This window comes from Calliphora vicina, chromosome 4 (genome assembly GCF_958450345.1).
Source record: "Calliphora vicina chromosome 4, idCalVici1.1, whole genome shotgun sequence".
NCBI lineage: Eukaryota > Metazoa > Arthropoda > Insecta > Diptera > Calliphoridae > Calliphora > Calliphora vicina.
Window position 1 is genome coordinate 65022899 of NC_088783.1, and position 17841 is coordinate 65040739.

The 17841-nt window shown below is 28.9% G+C and overlaps 1 protein-coding gene across 1 annotated transcript in view; it reads right to left on the reverse strand.

Annotated features, from left to right (window-relative positions):
* The window catches only part of DIP-alpha (Dpr-interacting protein alpha), a 74128-nt gene extending 57224 nt beyond the window's left edge, over window positions 1–16904 (reverse strand). Inside the window, exons 1-3 of the mRNA XM_065508803.1 lie at window positions 16799–16904; window positions 16013–16198; window positions 8835–8935 (exon numbers count right to left, since the gene is read on the reverse strand). Coding sequence (XP_065364875.1) covers window positions 8835–8935; window positions 16013–16048 — 137 coding nt within the window. The 5' untranslated portion in view covers window positions 16049–16198; window positions 16799–16904. The remainder of the gene's footprint in view (window positions 1–8834; window positions 8936–16012; window positions 16199–16798) is intronic.
* Window positions 16905–17841: the final 937 nt, after the last annotated feature.

Below are 17841 nucleotides of genomic sequence, written 5' to 3' on the forward strand. Positions count from 1 at the left end.
CTTTTGGATGAGAACAACAAAGATATAACAAAAATATAGAAAACAATTAAGTGCGTTTATATGAATTATTATCAATTTCATCACGATATAAATTATTATAAGAAAATTACGAATGTCCGAGTTATTTTCTGAGGTGGACCTTGTATGGGTACTAGGGACAAATGTTGCCCGATTTTCAGAAAATGTTTGTATTGGAAATTTAAACACCTATGGGTGAATAAAATAATGATTTTTAATTTTATTTTGTTCCAATTTTCAGCATTTGGTTTTTAGATGACGAAAAACAATCTTAGACCTTGGAAGCAACGAAAATCCAAAAAGTCCAAACTAAGGCTCACCCTAAAATATACATAAACACATACAACTGTACATTAATCTACTTAGTTGTATATGTATTTAAACCCCTCAAACAAACACAATCTCAATCACTTACTGTTAACCTCTCACTTGTGACAGCAGCAACAGTAAAAGCTCTACTGTTTTATATTTACTTGTATTTGCTGTAGTTGTTGTTGGTAGTCAACAAAACGGAAACGTAAATCAAAAAGAATGAAGTGTCATTTAATTTGTTGACATTAAATGAACTTCCTCCTTAGTTGGTTGCTTGATGATTTCAAATGTTAAGAACAAAACAGTTAAAATACTCGTAGCTACTAGATTACTTAGCGATAATGTTCTTACACAGAACAAGAAATAAATATTATTTTTTCTTAGATGTTTTAGATGGTGACAAGAAATAAGTGAAGGATTTTGTATTGAGACAAATATATAAATTGTAATACAAAATGATTAGTATTAGTTAAGTAGATAATATATTTTAGCTGATGTAACGATTTTAATGGTTTTAGTGAGTGTACGAGTAATTGTTGTAAATTGAACGTGACCAATTATGATATAGCTTTTGTTTCTTTAGTTTAAGTAGAGATGTGTATATTAATAAATACATTATTTATTATAACCAACACAATGAACGTTAATAACTTATTAGTATGTGATTCTGTTTGTAATTTCAATAATATTAATATGCGATCATATAAAGAATTCGGAATTCATAGGAAGGGAAGTCAATAGGATTTCATAGGATTTAACAATATTTGTTTTTCCGTATGTTGTTTGTAATGGTTTTTCAGAAATTTTGTTATTGGAAATCTGAAAACAAGGTCTGTAATGGCTATATCAAAAATATCTTGTAACTTCGGTGACTTTTTGAATTTCCTGCCTCTTACTGCTCCTATTAATAGGAATAAGTATGTCAGTTGACTCCTGTCAAAATTCAAACAAGCTGCGTCATTTGTGACTCATTAACCATTATTTTTTGTGGAAAATACCATCACTCAAACCAAGGCAAAGGGTGATAAATACTATGGGAACTCTGCACCATCCATTTCAATGATAAAAAAAGTGGTTTACTAAATTGTGGATGTACAAGCACGGAAGATGCCGAACGTTGAAAAAAATCACGATATGGTGTTGGCCGATCTTACATATCTCAATGCTTTAAATTTTGAATGATCACTTGGGTATGAGAAAGATTGCCGCAAGATGGGTGACGCGTTTGTTCACAAAAGAGTGCACACGAAAAGCTCCCTCTTCTGCCCTATTCTCTGGATTTAGCCCCATGTGACTATTTCTTGTTTCAAAACCTGAAGAAATGGTTTGGCGAAAAGTGATTTGATCCCAATGATGAAATCATCTCACAAAAAAATACATATTTTGATGACCTCGACAAATCTTATTTTTTGGAAGGGCTAACAAAATTGAAAATTGTATCCAATACAATAAGCATTAATTTAGCATATCTGTGTGTGCTCTAGTTTTAACAAATATTTGTTTCTAATAAGATGAACACACAGAAAATTGTTATTTGTTCCACCGAAGATTTGGAAGACAAATTATTAAGAGTTTTTACTACACAGATTAAAATTGTTTGTACTTATATTCCTATTGTATTGTTGATTCAATATTAATTTTAGGAACAGTTTGACCAGCGGTATAAATAGAATTGTTGTCTTAAGTGGATTACTAAATGCCTTTACCTAAAGCTTGAGTTAGAAAAAACACATACACACAATTCCAGTCAAAAATTATTCTTTGTCCATCAAATTAGTATTTTTTTAAATCATGCATTTTAAAACTTTTTTAAAAAAATAGCAGAATATCTGTGGTTCATCGTTACACTATTTAAGAAGCCATTAGACAGCTTAAAGAACACACGAACATTGAATCAGGAAGGAAAAAAGTTCCAACAGATATTGGTAAGGCAAAAAAAGACGAACAGCTCTCTTGAAGAGCACCGAACACTTCCATTAAAAAAGCAGTTTGTAAAGTTAAATGCTCTAATTCTTTTGTATGCAGGCCCAAATCTAATGCTTGGCTGAAGTCGTATAAAGTTCAGAAAGTTCCAGATCGCAATGCGGTGAAGAACTTAGAAGCAAAGGAACGAGCAAAAAAATTTAAGTCAAATTTTATAGTAATACACCGTTGTGTGATGGATGATGAAACCTAGGTACTGGCAGATTTTTCTCAACTTACGGTCAAGATTGTTATATGGCTGATGGATGATGTAATGTTCAAGAACAATAGCAGACAAAAAACCAATCAAAATTCTCCACGAAGTTTCTTGTGTGGCAAGCCGTTTGAAGTTGTGGCAAAAGCAGTCAATAATTTGTGACATCAGTCACGATAAACACAGAAATATATACATTAGAGTTCGTTTGTGACCAGGTCACTTCATTTGTTTTTCGGGTATCATAATTTTTCTTAAGGTTTTTGCATAAATCAAAATAATGGCGTCCTTTTATTTGTAAAATTTTCACTCCTTGTGGTGGTTCAAAGCACCTAAAGACGCGAATTTTGAGCACATTTTTCTGTAGAGCAAAAACGGTTGAATATATTCCAACTCTGATTTCACCAGTAGATTCTAAATCAAAAATTAATATAATTGATGTTTTTGGAATCCTTAAAAATTGTTCCAGAAACCCACAACAATCTCATTAAAAAAAAAGGATTTTAGTTTTTTTAAACATGCACGATGAAAAGGCATTTTAATCTTATCAAAACGGTACCAATATTTCCTTTCTATCATAACCTGTTAAAAAGTTATGTGGCTTTAAAAATGTTTTGTTAATGCAAACTAATAAAAAAATTCTAAACTTTTTTTACCAATTATTATTTTCTTGTTAAATAAATAATTTTGAAGCCTCATAACTTTTTAATGGTTACTGATAGAAATGAAATATTGGTGCTGTTTTGCTAATCTTAAAATGCCTTTTTATCTTGCATGTTTAAAAAAACTAAAATTCTTTTTTCTCATTTTTTTATGAGATTTGCGCCCCCTGTTGAGGGGTTTTGGAACCATTTTTAAGGATTCAAAAAACATCAATTCCATTAATTTTTGATGTAAAATCGACTGGTGAAATCAGATTTGCAATATATTCAACCGTTTTTGCTCTACAGAAAAATGTGCTCAAAATTCGCGTCTTTAGGTGCTTTGAACCACCATAAGAGTGAAAAATTTCCAAAAAAAAGGACCATTATTTCTATTTACACAAAAACCTTCAGAAAAATGATGATACCCGCAAATCAAATTTTTGAAATTAACTCTAATATACATGTTAAGAAGTGTCTATAAAAACGGCTTTTACCTTTCTTAGAAAAGCACAGATTGCCTTCATATTTCTGGCCCGATTTGGCATCATGCCACTATGGAAAAAAGGAACTTGAGTGGTATTCACACAATAATGTAAATTTTGTACTATGTAATGGACGTTTATGTCAAGAAAACAAAAATTCACACTTACCTTATTTTTCTAGCAATTTACAATTTGTCCCATTGAACTTCAAAGAAATGTCACCTAAGTCTTTTAATTTTCACTAAACAATTAACTAAATAATTCTTTAATTGCAAATAATTTTCCTTTTCTAAATTAAGAAAACGTTTTGTTTTAAAATTCACTATTTAAATTATTTGTAATTTTTTTGGGATAAATACTTGTTGTTAACAATCATATGTTTTTTTTATACTGTTTTGTTTTGGTTTGGTTATTCGTTTTGCATGTGTTGATTGAGAAAAATCTGATAACGTAGAAGAGTTTTGTCTGAGCTAAACGTTGACAGGGTTCGGAAATTTTATTCATGCATACTTAGATATAATGACTCGTTAACGAGTGAAATATAAAATACCTTAAATGTTTAAGATTTAATAAATAATCTAAATTTAATAAAATATGTGGTTAATAAAATACCAAACATGCTAAATAATGTAAAGTTCTTTTGGTTAATCGGCATGAAGAATGAGGAATGAACATTTTTTTATGCATGATCATGAGTGGAGTCATATATCTGGCAACTTGAAATTTTTCTATCAAAAAATGACATGAAATATGAAGTTTTATTTGACAAAAGATTTCTTCTGTCAAAGATAAATTTTGCAAAGATCCTTTTCCTGTTGATGGTCGAATCAAAAAGTTAACACATTAACATTATCGGAAAAAATATCCTTAATTTCTAAAGCCATCCATTTACAATTGGCTACAAGGCACAAATAACTTTTGAACAATAACTACCAATTATCTATCATCAGGTAAATTTTCTATAAATTAAATTAATTTCTACAAATTCTGATATAACTTTTAAATTAAAGGAAAAGCTTACGAGTCCAAACACTCAACATTTCTATCTCAAAATTTTGGCACAAATTCATAAAATTAAATTTATGTCACCGAATGTGTTTCAATTAGGAGACAAATAAGCAGGTAATTTTATTTGAGTTTTAAATATGTTCCAATAAAACATATTCTTTATTAATTTATATTGTTTTCTGTATTAATAAGCAGAAAACCACTCAAATCTTTTGAACAAGTTCCCAAAACCTGCCTAGGGAATTCCTCTTCCAGGGGATTCCTCATGTTATGGATGAGTCACCAGACGATTGTGCTTCTTCTGCATCTTCCATGATTTTCGTGCTCAACATCATTAAAACCAACAACACTAACCAAAAAATTCAAAACAACAAAACAAACCAAATCTCGAACTCTTTTTTTTTTTCAACTAAATAAATAAAACAAACAAAACAGAGTTTCCCAATCTGTTATCTAAATAAACCAAAACAGTGATTTACAACCAAACAAATATAAAAAATTGGTGATAATTAAAGAGTGACAAAAAAATTTTCTTTAAAAATGTGAAAAACATAAATATCTGCACACATACATATAATTATAATAAGTTTAAAATTGTTTTTTTTAATCTTGCAAAAATTGTGTTACTAATTATGTTCGTTCATTAAATTTTGCTTTTGTAACATAAATAACAAAATGCACCCTATAGTATGTAGTATTGCATTATACTTAATATTTATTAATTGAATATATATTAAAATTTGCCTAGTGTAAAGATAATATAAAGGAAAAACACAATTCCAAACAACTAAAATGAAGGCACCCTACAATATATAGTGTTTATTTTTTTTAAAAAAAAAAAAAAAAAAAAAAAAGGAAATTATGCTCATGTCCAAATTGAAAATTAAAACTGTATAAAAACTGTATTAACTAAATCGAAATTGATCAAATATAAAGAAAAAAAAAAATTAAATATAGAAAAATAACTAAAACTTAAATATAAACGACATTAAAACAACAAAATATAAATACCTAAAACATATACGTATAAAATATGGCTAAAATTAATAACTAAAATTTTTCAAAACAAATAATGCAAGAAAATAACGAAAATAAGTAGATTTTATTTTCCCACAACATAGCGCACGTCGAATTCATGGAGAAGGCCTTCTACAGTTTATTCGATTGGTGAGTAGATATATATGTATGTAATCTCTTTACTTTCTTATTTTTTTCCTTATTTATCTTGCATCTTTCGTAACAAACCAAACAAATGAAAACAAGTTAGTAAGGAATGATCAAACCTGTTGTGACCTAAATACTATTTCCAGTATTTAGAGAGATCAAACTCGTTGTAAAATATTAACTCTCTATTTTTATTTCGAACATGTCGTGACCTACTTTTGGTTACAACCTACGTAACATTTACACACGAACATGTATATTCATGATCAGCTGTTCATGTCTGAGTTCAATGAACTTTACTAAATTTCTTTGCATTTGTTTTATGGTTTTTTCTTTTTAAATTTGCACTATGGGCCAAATTACTATTTATATTTTTAAAACAATTTTGGCTTTTGGTGATAGGGAAAATTAGTTTTGGGTATTTAAAAAAATAATGTTTATAGTTAATTACAAATAATATTGTGGAATATTTTATAAACTTCCAATTTGATTTTTTTTTTTGGCATTGTTAAGATCTTTGTTAAAAGTTTGTTATTCAATTTTACCTATTTTTTCTATTAACTATTAATAATGTTAAATTTAAGCCATCGAATTTTTAAATTTTAAAATATTTATAAATTCTAAACTAAATATGAACATTTTGAATTTAATTATAATAAATATGTCAAATATGATTGAGTAAATACTTTGTTTCGTCTTCTTATTGGTTAAGTGTAAGAATGAAGAGATAATACACAATTAGGGGTTTTACAAAATTTACTATGCCAGTAGAACTATGGCTGGTGAGGGTTTTGAGGCACACGTATCCAAAACATCAGGATGGCGTATAAATAGGCAGAAATGATCAACTATAAAATTTGTTTTAGTTTTAAATTCCTTTCATTTATAACTAAATTTGGGGTCTTGTTTATTTTTTTTTAGTTATACAAATCCAGTTAATTTATCCATTTAGTTTTTTTTCCGGGAGTCTATAACAAGAGCATGTAAAAGTTCGCAAGGTTAGGAATTAGGACACGAACCCCCCAGCCGACTGCTTGCTAGTGTATCAAAGGCTCCCATCGTCCTTTTTTCCCTAGCTTTTGTTAAAACTATGGCTCGTAGCTGTGAAGAAGTGCAACATAGAAAGGAGGTTTGTTTTCGACTTAACTCTTAAACCTAGTATGGGAATTTCCCTTCAAATACAAATTATTTCACGCATGATCCTTGTTTTTTTTATTTATTGGAATTTCGTTTAATTGTCTATACTAGATACTTAGATATTGTTTCGAGTAAACAATATTTTTTTTTCGAAGTTCTTTTCTTTGTTTTACATTACAACTACGGGAGGCAAAACCATTCAACTGTCCAGAACTTCGGACTGTGGAAATGTATTTGGCTCTGGGGAAAAAAATTAAAGAACACAGGAAAGTTATCCCAGGACATGTCTAATTTTAAGCGTAATTTGATCACCTCGTCCAAAAAAGAAACGGAAGCTACTATAAAAAATTTCAGGAAAAAGTGGATAAATATATAAATACCTATTAATATTCCAATATTTTAATATTTAATGAATTTCTACAACACTTGAATAAATTTTCGTATTTTTGAGAATTTTTTTTATTAAACGGTTAATGTTTTGTTTAACTTTATACAAGTATAAGTTTTTTTTGGCTCACTCTGTATTAATATGATAAATAAAGTTCTATTTTCTATCAAAATTGAATCGTAATTCGAAAGATTTCTAAAACAAGCTATTTTCAAAAACGAATAATTACCAATTTGATCGCACGATTTTCGAATTCGATTTACAGAACAGGGTGCAATATTTCCGTTACAATTTTATAAATATAAAGGTTTGAATAACCACTATATAGATTTGATGCACCATGGCTACCTAAGTACTGAACAACTTTTTTTTAAAAAGAATTTTAAGTAAAATTATATATTTTGTTAGACGATAACTGAAAAAGGCTTAGTCCGATATTATGAAAATAAACTTAAAAAAATTCAAAAATTTACATAGCCTTTAACCTGTTTAACCGTTTTATTAGGCTTAATAGTTTTGGAGTTATGATAACAAATTGAAGCAAAAAATATATTTTTTAGGTGAAAGTAGTAATTTTTTTGTTTAAAAAAAAATCATGCAAATTCGAAAACAGCAGAAATTGATCAGGTTTTTTGCTTTATCGCAAATCCACATGTAATGGAAATAAAATGAAATATCGGCCATAAAAGTCGATTGATATATATTCGAATTTATCCACAATTAAGTAAATTCGCTCATTTTCATGAAATTTTAGTTTTTTGTTTGATCTACATAAAATTGAATAGTTAATGTTCTTCTTGCGATTGATTTAATTTAGAAAACATTTTCCCCAAATGTTCATATATTTACTGCTTTTCAATCGGCTCAGTAGTTTCGAAGTTTAATAACAAATTTTTTTGTTTTAAACAAATTGAAATTGTTCAGATTTATTGCTTTGGAAATTTAGACCACATTTGTACTACTGGAACCACAATACACCAAATTGTGTAGTGGTTTAAGAAGCCTTTTAAATTGTTTCGATTTTGTTGCCTTGTACTACTAGTTATATCATTACGATAGACAGATTTATGATGATAGAAAGTTTTTCAGAGTTTTCTATAAAATTTGGCATAACAATTTTGCACACTAATAAAAAATACTTATTATTATGATCTACATCAAAAATTATCCTACTGTTTAAACATAACAACATTTTGTATGACCCAATTTTCATAGAGTTAGTCTCTGTCATTTGTTTTAACAAGTCTATCAATTTCGCTATTTGAAGAGTCAATCTAACTGACTAATTATTTCATTTAACCACTTGTGCTAATTAAAAACTTAATTATCGCTATAATGTATTTATAAATTGTATTTATTTATTTGAGTGTGTATAAGTTAATGGCAACGTGTTAATTGCTGAATTTTATTTACTAATTAAAATGAAAATCAATATCACAAATTGTAGTTAATGTGTTTAGACATTTCAAAACCGCACAGATATATCAAATGTGTTTAAAACTTACCGACATGTTAGTTTAACGGAACTACCTTCGGGCACTATGACATCGGAGGAAGTGTCTTCGGACACGAAATCGGGTGGTATGACAACATCCAGGAAACCAATCTGAAAATAAAGTAGAAGACATTCATTTTATTACCTAAGAGGCGTATACTTGTTATTGAATTAATATATGGAAATAATTATTAATCATACGTAGTGATGTGCAGTCGATCATTATGGATATTATTAGTTCATTTAAATAAAAATTTATTTATGGGTTTTTTAACACAATAGAATAGTATTTTAAATAAATAATAAAATAATTTTTGATTTTGGACAATAAATTTTACTTTATATTCGAAAGGAAAGCTTACATTAGTAGTTATTTTTATTTTAAACTAATTGATTACATTTTTTAACAATCTAACTAGTAGTATTAAAATTCCTAAACAAAAATAAATTTCCTTCCTTAGCAATTGCTAAACAATACTCCAATAAAATTAAACATTAAATAAACTTATTGAACACCAAAGCATCACACTTATTGAACATATTTCTTCATAGCTTTCACATATTTTTCTGTTTTGTGTTCGTTTCCTTAACCAGAAAACTTTAAATAAACATAAACACTTCAATGTCCAACCAAGCGAAGTTTATGGCGCCAATAAAATGTATTTCATGCTTCCTTAATTTTTATATCAACATAATGGAATGAAATTCTACAACATTTGTTTTTTTCCTTGCTACATGCTACATGTATGTAAGTTGCACGATGTTAGTACTTTTTATGCTACTGACTAGATCCCTTTTCTTTTATAGATGTTGCTCTTACATGTCCAATATAAAAACAAACTTACGTTTCAATGAATGTTTGTATTGTTTTGTTAGACCAACAAACCAAACAACATCTTTGTTGAATTTTTTCTTACCTTAAGGACGGACAGAGGAAAATGGAAAAAACATACAATAATAATTTGTTATAGACCGAAACAACATATATACAATACATTAGGGTGGCCTCGTTTATATGGAGGAAAATAAAGTGACAATGTCCCAACTATGGGGAGTTTTTATAATTTTTAACATTTATTTTGAAATATTTGTACAATATAATGTTATTCATGGTATTGGCCATTGTTAATTAGTACATTTTTCCATCTTTCTGGCAACATATAGATTACGAGCGAAATGAACTACTCATCTTTTCATGCTAAAAGAATTAAGACAATATCAGATACTCTGTTCCAAAGTCTAGCGTATTCCAGAGAGCGTTCAGCTTCTGTCGAAACAAATAGTAGTCAGAGGGGGAACGGTCTGGACTATAAAGCGGGTGAGGCAAAACTTCCAAACCACTTTATTCTAAATTTTTTTTTAACAGGTATTGCAACATGTGGCCGAGCGTTGTCATGATGGAATATTAAGGTTTCATGGCTGTCAGCATATTCTAGCGGTTTTTTGGTATAGGCTCGCTGTGATAATCTGGTCAGATTTCAGCAGTTCATAATAGATAGAAGCCTTTTAGTCTCACCAAATACAGAAAATTACCTTAGCGCCATGGATATTTGGCTTTGGTGGCGATTTGGCAGGTTGGCCGGGCTTCAAATACGATCTCTTAAGCTTCGGGTTATCGTAATGGATGTATTTTTTATCACAGGTAATGATTCGGTGCAAAAATTATTTTCTTTTGTAGCGTTCTTTTCAAATCGTCTTTTAAGGTCTATCGGCTTCAATTCGTATGACACCCATTGATTTTCTCTCGCACGTTGAAACTGATTAGACACATTCACCATAAAGCAATCGGTTTGCGTCATCGGTATTTTTTTTTTCAAATTAAAGAAGCAAAGCAAGACTTCCCTCATATTTATGACGCTTTGTTGGCACAGAATGTACCCTTGACAGATATGTATCCTTCAGAATGACATCTAAGTTATTAAAAACAAAAGCCGCGTTCAAAATATACCAATCTATTGTAGATTCCACACTTTAAAGTCACACACTCGATACTATTTGTTGAGTGCAATATTTTTGAAGGACGTAGTTTTAAAGTGGCATATTTTTGAATCTAATTGATATATTGACTTGAGTTTTTTGAAAGATCAAAAATTTACTTAATTAATTCGGAATATATGTGGATCAAATTGTTGTTAATATTTGCAATCCTATTAACATTTTGAAACTCAATAAATATGTAATGTGTAATAAAATTTTTATTTATTAACAAAACTCATTGAAATTTTGAACGTTTATTTAAATTTGTCATTTTTGATAACAAAGTGAAAACAAAACTTGTTAAATCTCGAAATTCCTAAAAGATGGAGCGAAAATCCCAAAAATAGTATTTTTACATTTATGCTCATAGGGTACACATTTCCTTCGAGGCTGGGAAAATACTTTGGGGATAAATATCATACACATCAAGGTTTTCAGAGCTGCATTCCGTTTTCTGATTCCAGCTTTGGCATTTTAGGACATGTGGCCCAAAGTTGAAATTTTGATATAAAATAGGTCTACTTGGAGCGAAAATCCCAAAAATAGTATTTTTACATTTATGCTCATAGGGTCCACATTTCCTTCGAGGCTGGGAAAATACTTTGGGGATAAATATCGTACACATCAAGGTTTTCAGAGCTGCATTCCATTTTCTGATTCCAGCTTTGGCTTTTTAGGACATGTGGCCCAAATTTGAAATTTTGATATTAAATAGGTCAACTTCCGAAGAGCGTTGGGACAACATTTTCGAAAATTAGGACATGTCTTTTATACCAGAATGTTCTCCATAAAGATACCTTAGAGAAAAACATAAAATTGTTATATGTTCTTAAAGAATTTGTTTTTTAATAAAAAGAGAGCTAGGTCACCTTTAAGCCAAAAAAAAAACAGCAAAAATCTACTACTTTTCTAATTTTTAAATTGAAAATCGTTTTTTTTTGGAACCATAATAGATATTGATCTGTAATCGTTTAAATATAATTGATAATTTAGTTGTCTAACTAACAAAGATTCGGAAATTATAAGAGATAAATAGCACACGCAAGATCTAGCCGAGTGCTTTCCAAAAATATAAAAATCTCGGATGGGAACAAAAAAAATTGCACATGTTTAAAAATTTTATATGTCGAAGGTACCCTACTTTGAGCCTCCATAGCGCCGCCCGTGGAGCAATTGCAGGATCGATTTAAACTTAACTTAAATTCAAATACTCCTTGTATACGATCAACTCAAATTTTATACCGATGGGACCAGCCGTTTAGAAATTCCAGATTTATTTCCAAAAAATTTTGATTCTGCCAAACTGTATACTGCTACTTATAGTCTAGTTTTTTAAAAACTGGTGTTATATAAATACGTTGAGTCCTTATACAAATTCACTGAAACAGGTTTTTCCGTTTTTCAAAATTCAATCTTGTTCGAATTTTATTTGAATTGTTCGAAACCAATTTTCTTCCCTATCTGATGATAGCTAAAACCTAGGATAAATATTTTGGATGGGAACTACCCTAATATATGTATGTAAATTGTGTGTGACTTGCATCCATGTGATTGCTTTTCTTTTTGTATTGGATTTTATTAGTGTGTTGGTTTATGTTTTTTTATTTAAGTAATAATAAAAATGTTACAGTATTATATTATTGCTTGTTTATTTTTGAACATTATATTTGTCGTCTTTACCCAACAATATGTTAGTTTTGAAACGAAATAATAGTTTACATATGGTTTACTAACGAAACAGAACAATGATTGAGACGACAATAAATCTGTTCAGAATTTTTAGTTTTATAAAATTATAGCCTTAGTTAGAATTCGGTATGAAGTTAGAATTTGTTGCGAAAATTTTCAAAAATAATAGTGATCACTCTTGGTAAAGAGAACTGGCTCGGTGGGATAAACCAAACAGATATTCTACGGTACCCAAATTAACATACTTTCTTATGTGTTCGACATTAGAAATTTCTTTTTAATACATTTGCTGGGTTAGTAAGTAAAACCTCTATTAACAAATATTTATGTAGAATCGTATAACATTTATAGAATGTTTTACAACCTATGACACTAGTTTATTTGTACGTTTTTATGTTACAAAGTGCACTTTTTTCTAAGATTTGTATTTTAGTGTTATTTTAACGAGATTTTCTATTATCAGTGATGTCTGGTGATTTTATGAGAATGTAAATTTTAATATCATTAAACAAAAGTAAATAAATATTGTATTATTACTTATTTGTTGGAATTTAGTAATAATTCCCTAAAAAAATATATTGATATATTGAATTTTAATAATTCAAATTATTTATTTGATTATAATTTGGATTTACGACGTATTACAAATATGGAAATTAGTGTATTCATATAAGTGCCTGATTGAAATGATTTAAAGTTATCATTTAACCAGAGAACGATATTACCTTTTGGTGGCAATTATGGTATTATATTTTATTATTGAGAACTATTTTAACATAATATCGTTTTCAAATGTTTTTCTGGCTAAGTTTATGTTCAGTTCTTTGACATGTGTAGAAAAAACTGTAGATATCTATTTTAAATTGGTAAATAAGTCTTAGATCGGTTAGAAAGGATTAAGAAACAAGTCTGAGGAAGGCAAGTTTGTAGACAGAAGTTGTTAAATAAATCTTGTAACATATTTTGATGTTTCCCAAAATATTTTAGGTCTATCAACAATACAAGCTAAAACTGAATTTGTTACTTTGTAACAATAAATAAACCATATTCTTTAAATTTAAAATAAAAGCGAAAGGTAGTTTAAAAATTTTAACAATTAACACAACAATTTAATACACCCTCTTATATTATACACTTTAAAAACACGATGGTAATATGGTTGATGTTAAGTCTAACATCGCCTTCGATATACTGACTGACTGCAACTTGCTCTTACTTTTTATATACACAGTGCCAATTTCGAGAAGTTGCATGAAGTTGCTGGCCTCTTCAAATTAATGTAGAAAACAAATAATTGATGGGTGTTTCTGTAAAGTAAGTTTGCGTTTCATACATCGAATCCAATTGCTTTCTCATATCAGCAGAATAACTGTAAATTTGTGGCGCTTAAGCTTTTTTTTGCTGTCATTCTTATGAACTACTGAACAAAAATTGTGTCAGTTGAGATATATTTTTCTTATGACGAAGGGTTTTTTAAATTGAATAAACCATATTTTTTGTTACATATTTCTTTTTAGTTCATTATTATATATTCCCGAAGAAAATTTTTTTTCTAAAAAAGAAAAATATAGGGACTTTTTTAGGTAATAACGTAAAAAATACGGCCATTTTTAATTGTTCCAACTTTTAATGCATGTAACTTTTTGTACGTACGAGATAACTGTCAGCAAGGACTTTTTTCGATTTTTTCGAAAAAAGGGTCAAATCGACCCTTGAAGAGAGGAGGTATATGGTTAAGATCTTTCACAAAAATGAACCCCATAAAATTCCACATTATAACTCTCTCAGACATTAACTTACAACAGTTTTTTTCAGTTAATATAATGCACCCTTCGATCAAAAAACTAAAATTTGAGCCACTGTAAAAAAAAATTCAGACCAGCTGGACTATAAGTTTATTCCACAAAAATGATCTACTCAACATGGCCTTTCAGAATTATAGGGTCGCTATTCTGTTCCAATCAAAAAGTCTCAATTTGTTGGACAGTGTTATTAGACTTGGGTAGTTCATGAGCGAACTCATATTGAACGATTACATTATTCGAAATCATTTGCTCACTTAGTTAAGTATTGAACTATGAACTAAAATGTTTCAAATCTACTCTCTTAACTAAATGCGTGTTTTCGTTGTTTTTCCTGCTTCTTTTTATACGAATTCTGAAATAATGCCGAAAAATAAGGGTCATAATGGATAGAACCAAGGAGCATTTTAGCTGCAGTATCATATCTGTTGTTTTAAGCCAGAAAAGAGAGGCAATTTTAATAAAGAAATGTATTACTCGTTTCTTTTTTTTATAAATAGGTAGTTCAAAAGTCAGAAAAAGCTATTGAAATACACCATTTCCAATTGTATTTCAGAAATTTCAAATTGTATTTCAGAAATTTCTATTTATATTTCAGAATATTGCAATTGAATTTCAGAAATTTCCAATTATATTTCAGAATTTTCAATTTATATTTCAGAAATTTTTTCAGGTCTTAAATTTTTGTTACGCACAATTAAGTAAAATGTTTTCAGAGCTTTGGTAGCACTAACATATATCCGTTTCTTTTCATCATACTTGCAGAACGTTATACTTGTATGAAAACTGGGATTCCCCTTGTACTAAAGCTATTGCTTTATTATCCTTCATAAGATATTCGAGTCAAATTTGACACATTTTGAAATAAAAATTGAGTTTTTGCTAAAGTGAGTGCTTAATATTTTAAGAATTTTATTTAATTTCAAAATACAACAACTACGTTAGGTTTAAAAAAAATAGAAAAAATATATATTTTCTATTCGAGTTAAATTTGACCCGAAGATCGTTAACGACAAATATTTTAAGACCTTATGAATGTTAAAACAATCTCATAGCTATAAAACACAGTTTAAATGCTTTGTATATCGATTTGTTTCCTCTGTTTTTATAAAGCTAAACATTAAAAATTATCTTTCACTCAGTGTACTTGTAGGACGTATATGTAGTTAACAAAGTAAGTTGAGTAAGTTTTCAAGCTTTCCAGATTGCTTGTGACATTTTTCGAAATATAAAAAGTCTTCTAAAATAGTTGGAGTATTTTTTTTAAACAAGTTTTTTGGATTTTTAAAGTTTTTAATACACTATAACTTATAAAAACACACTTTTAGAAAAAAACCGGCTATTCGAGGAGAAAAACCCGGTTTCTTCGATATTCGAAATGTGAGCTTTTCAAAAAAACCGAAACCGACTTAACCAAAAAAACCGGTTATAACCGGTTATTAAAAACCGCGCCGATCACCCTATGTCGAGACAATGCAGAAACTATTAAAATTACTTGCAATATTAATATATTAGAAAAATATGAATCAATTTACGATGCTGATAAAATGCCTTGCAACAATACTATGCCTAGTTTCTTTTAAAAATTCATAAAAGTATAATTTAAAATTTTAAGAATAAATCACATTTCATTCAAAAGTTCAAAACATAATTTTATCGACCAAAAATATTGATAAATACAGATTTGCAAAACTTTAAACCTAAATTTCCTTGCACTCACCTGACTTTTCATGGGATCGGTGTTCAATTGACACATATAGCCACCACGATCATCCTCCGTTACAGCCCGTATATGTAAATTCCAGGTATTTTGATCTAAATGACTGACAGTCACCCGAGGATTATGGGTTATGACATTTTCGTGTATAGCTTGTATAGCTTTTGTATCGGCTTTAAGCCAACCAACCTGGAAACGGAAAACAAATTTATTATGAGAAGAAACCAGCAAACAAATATTTTAAAAACAAAAAATCAAAAATTTCAACAAATGAGTTTGTTGAACTTTAAATAAAAAAATCATTGTGCTGGCATTGACTATAAATAAACACATACAGATAAATATGTATATGAACATGTGTTTGTGTGTTTGTATGTTGGTGTATTGTATAAAGTCATTTCGTGTTGTTTTTGTTATAAATTTTTTGAAAAATGTACAAAAATGATTTACTGCTACAACATGTTGTGGACTGACTCCTGTTTTTTTGGACTTCTACACTTGTAACTATGAATATGTGAGAAGTGCCTGTAAATAGCAAGTTTTTGTTTATTGTTTATGTGTGAGAGTACGTATATGTATATTTGTGTGTTGTTTTGTGTATATGATATAATTGATGTGTTATTAAGTACTTTTTTTGCTGTTGTCGTATGTCGTATGTATGAATACACAAGTGTGTGTTATACTAGTAGTAAAGCAATTATTTACAAAAAAAATGCATATGAATATTTTATTATTCTGGTTTGTGTGTGCGTTCATATGTGTGAATGCATTTCGTGTTGCGTTACTTACTCGATAACCTCCCAAATGTCGTACATAACATGTAAATGTGGCATCACGTCCCACGGGCACTGAGACATTCGATATGCTTTCAACAAATTCGGGTTGAAATGCAGAAATTTCTAAAATTAAACAAAAATTTAAATTATGTTAAAGACTGATTAGACTTACATAAATTGAATGGATACAAATATAATTTAGTAAAACCCTATGTGAAGCAAATCAAAAATTTTCAGAGTTTGACAAAAAATTAAAAAAAAAAAATGTTTTTCTTATCACAAATACTATTTTGTAGATTTACAAGCAGATACTTAAATACGCAGATACTTAAACATTAAATTCATAAAACAATTGAAGTAAAAATTTGAGTATAGAAAGATCCACACTTGAAGTAAAAATTTGATTATAAAAAGTGCCAAGATGAAGTAAAAATTTGAGTATACAAAGAGCAATGATTGCAGTTAAAACTCGGGAATACAAAGAGCCATGATTGGAGTAAAAAATAAGTATACAATGTAAAACTTTGAATATAGAAATATCGATGATTGACGTAAAACACTGGGAATAAAAACAGCCATGATTGAAGTAAAAATTTGTGAATAGAAAGAGCCACGACTGAAGTAAACATTTGAGTATAAAAAGAGCCACGATTGAAGTAAAAATGTGGGCACAGAAAGGGACATGATTAAAGGAAAAAATTGAGTATAGAAAAGGCCACGATTGAATTTAAAATTTGAGTAGAGAAAGAGTCAAGATTGAAATAAAAATTTGAGTATAGAAAGTGCCATGTTGGAGTAAGAATTAGAGTATAGAAAGAGTCACGAATGAAGTAAAAACTTGAGTATAGAAAGAGCCACGATTGAAGTAAAAAATTGAGTATTGAAGTAAAAATTTGAGCCTGGAAAGAGCCACATTTGAGTATAAAAAGTGCCACGATTGAAGTATAAAACGATCCACGATTTAAATAAAAATTTGATTATAAAAAGTGCCACGATTGAAGTAAAATTTTTGAGTATAGAAAAAGTGGCATTAAGTAATGAAAAAACTTTTGAAAA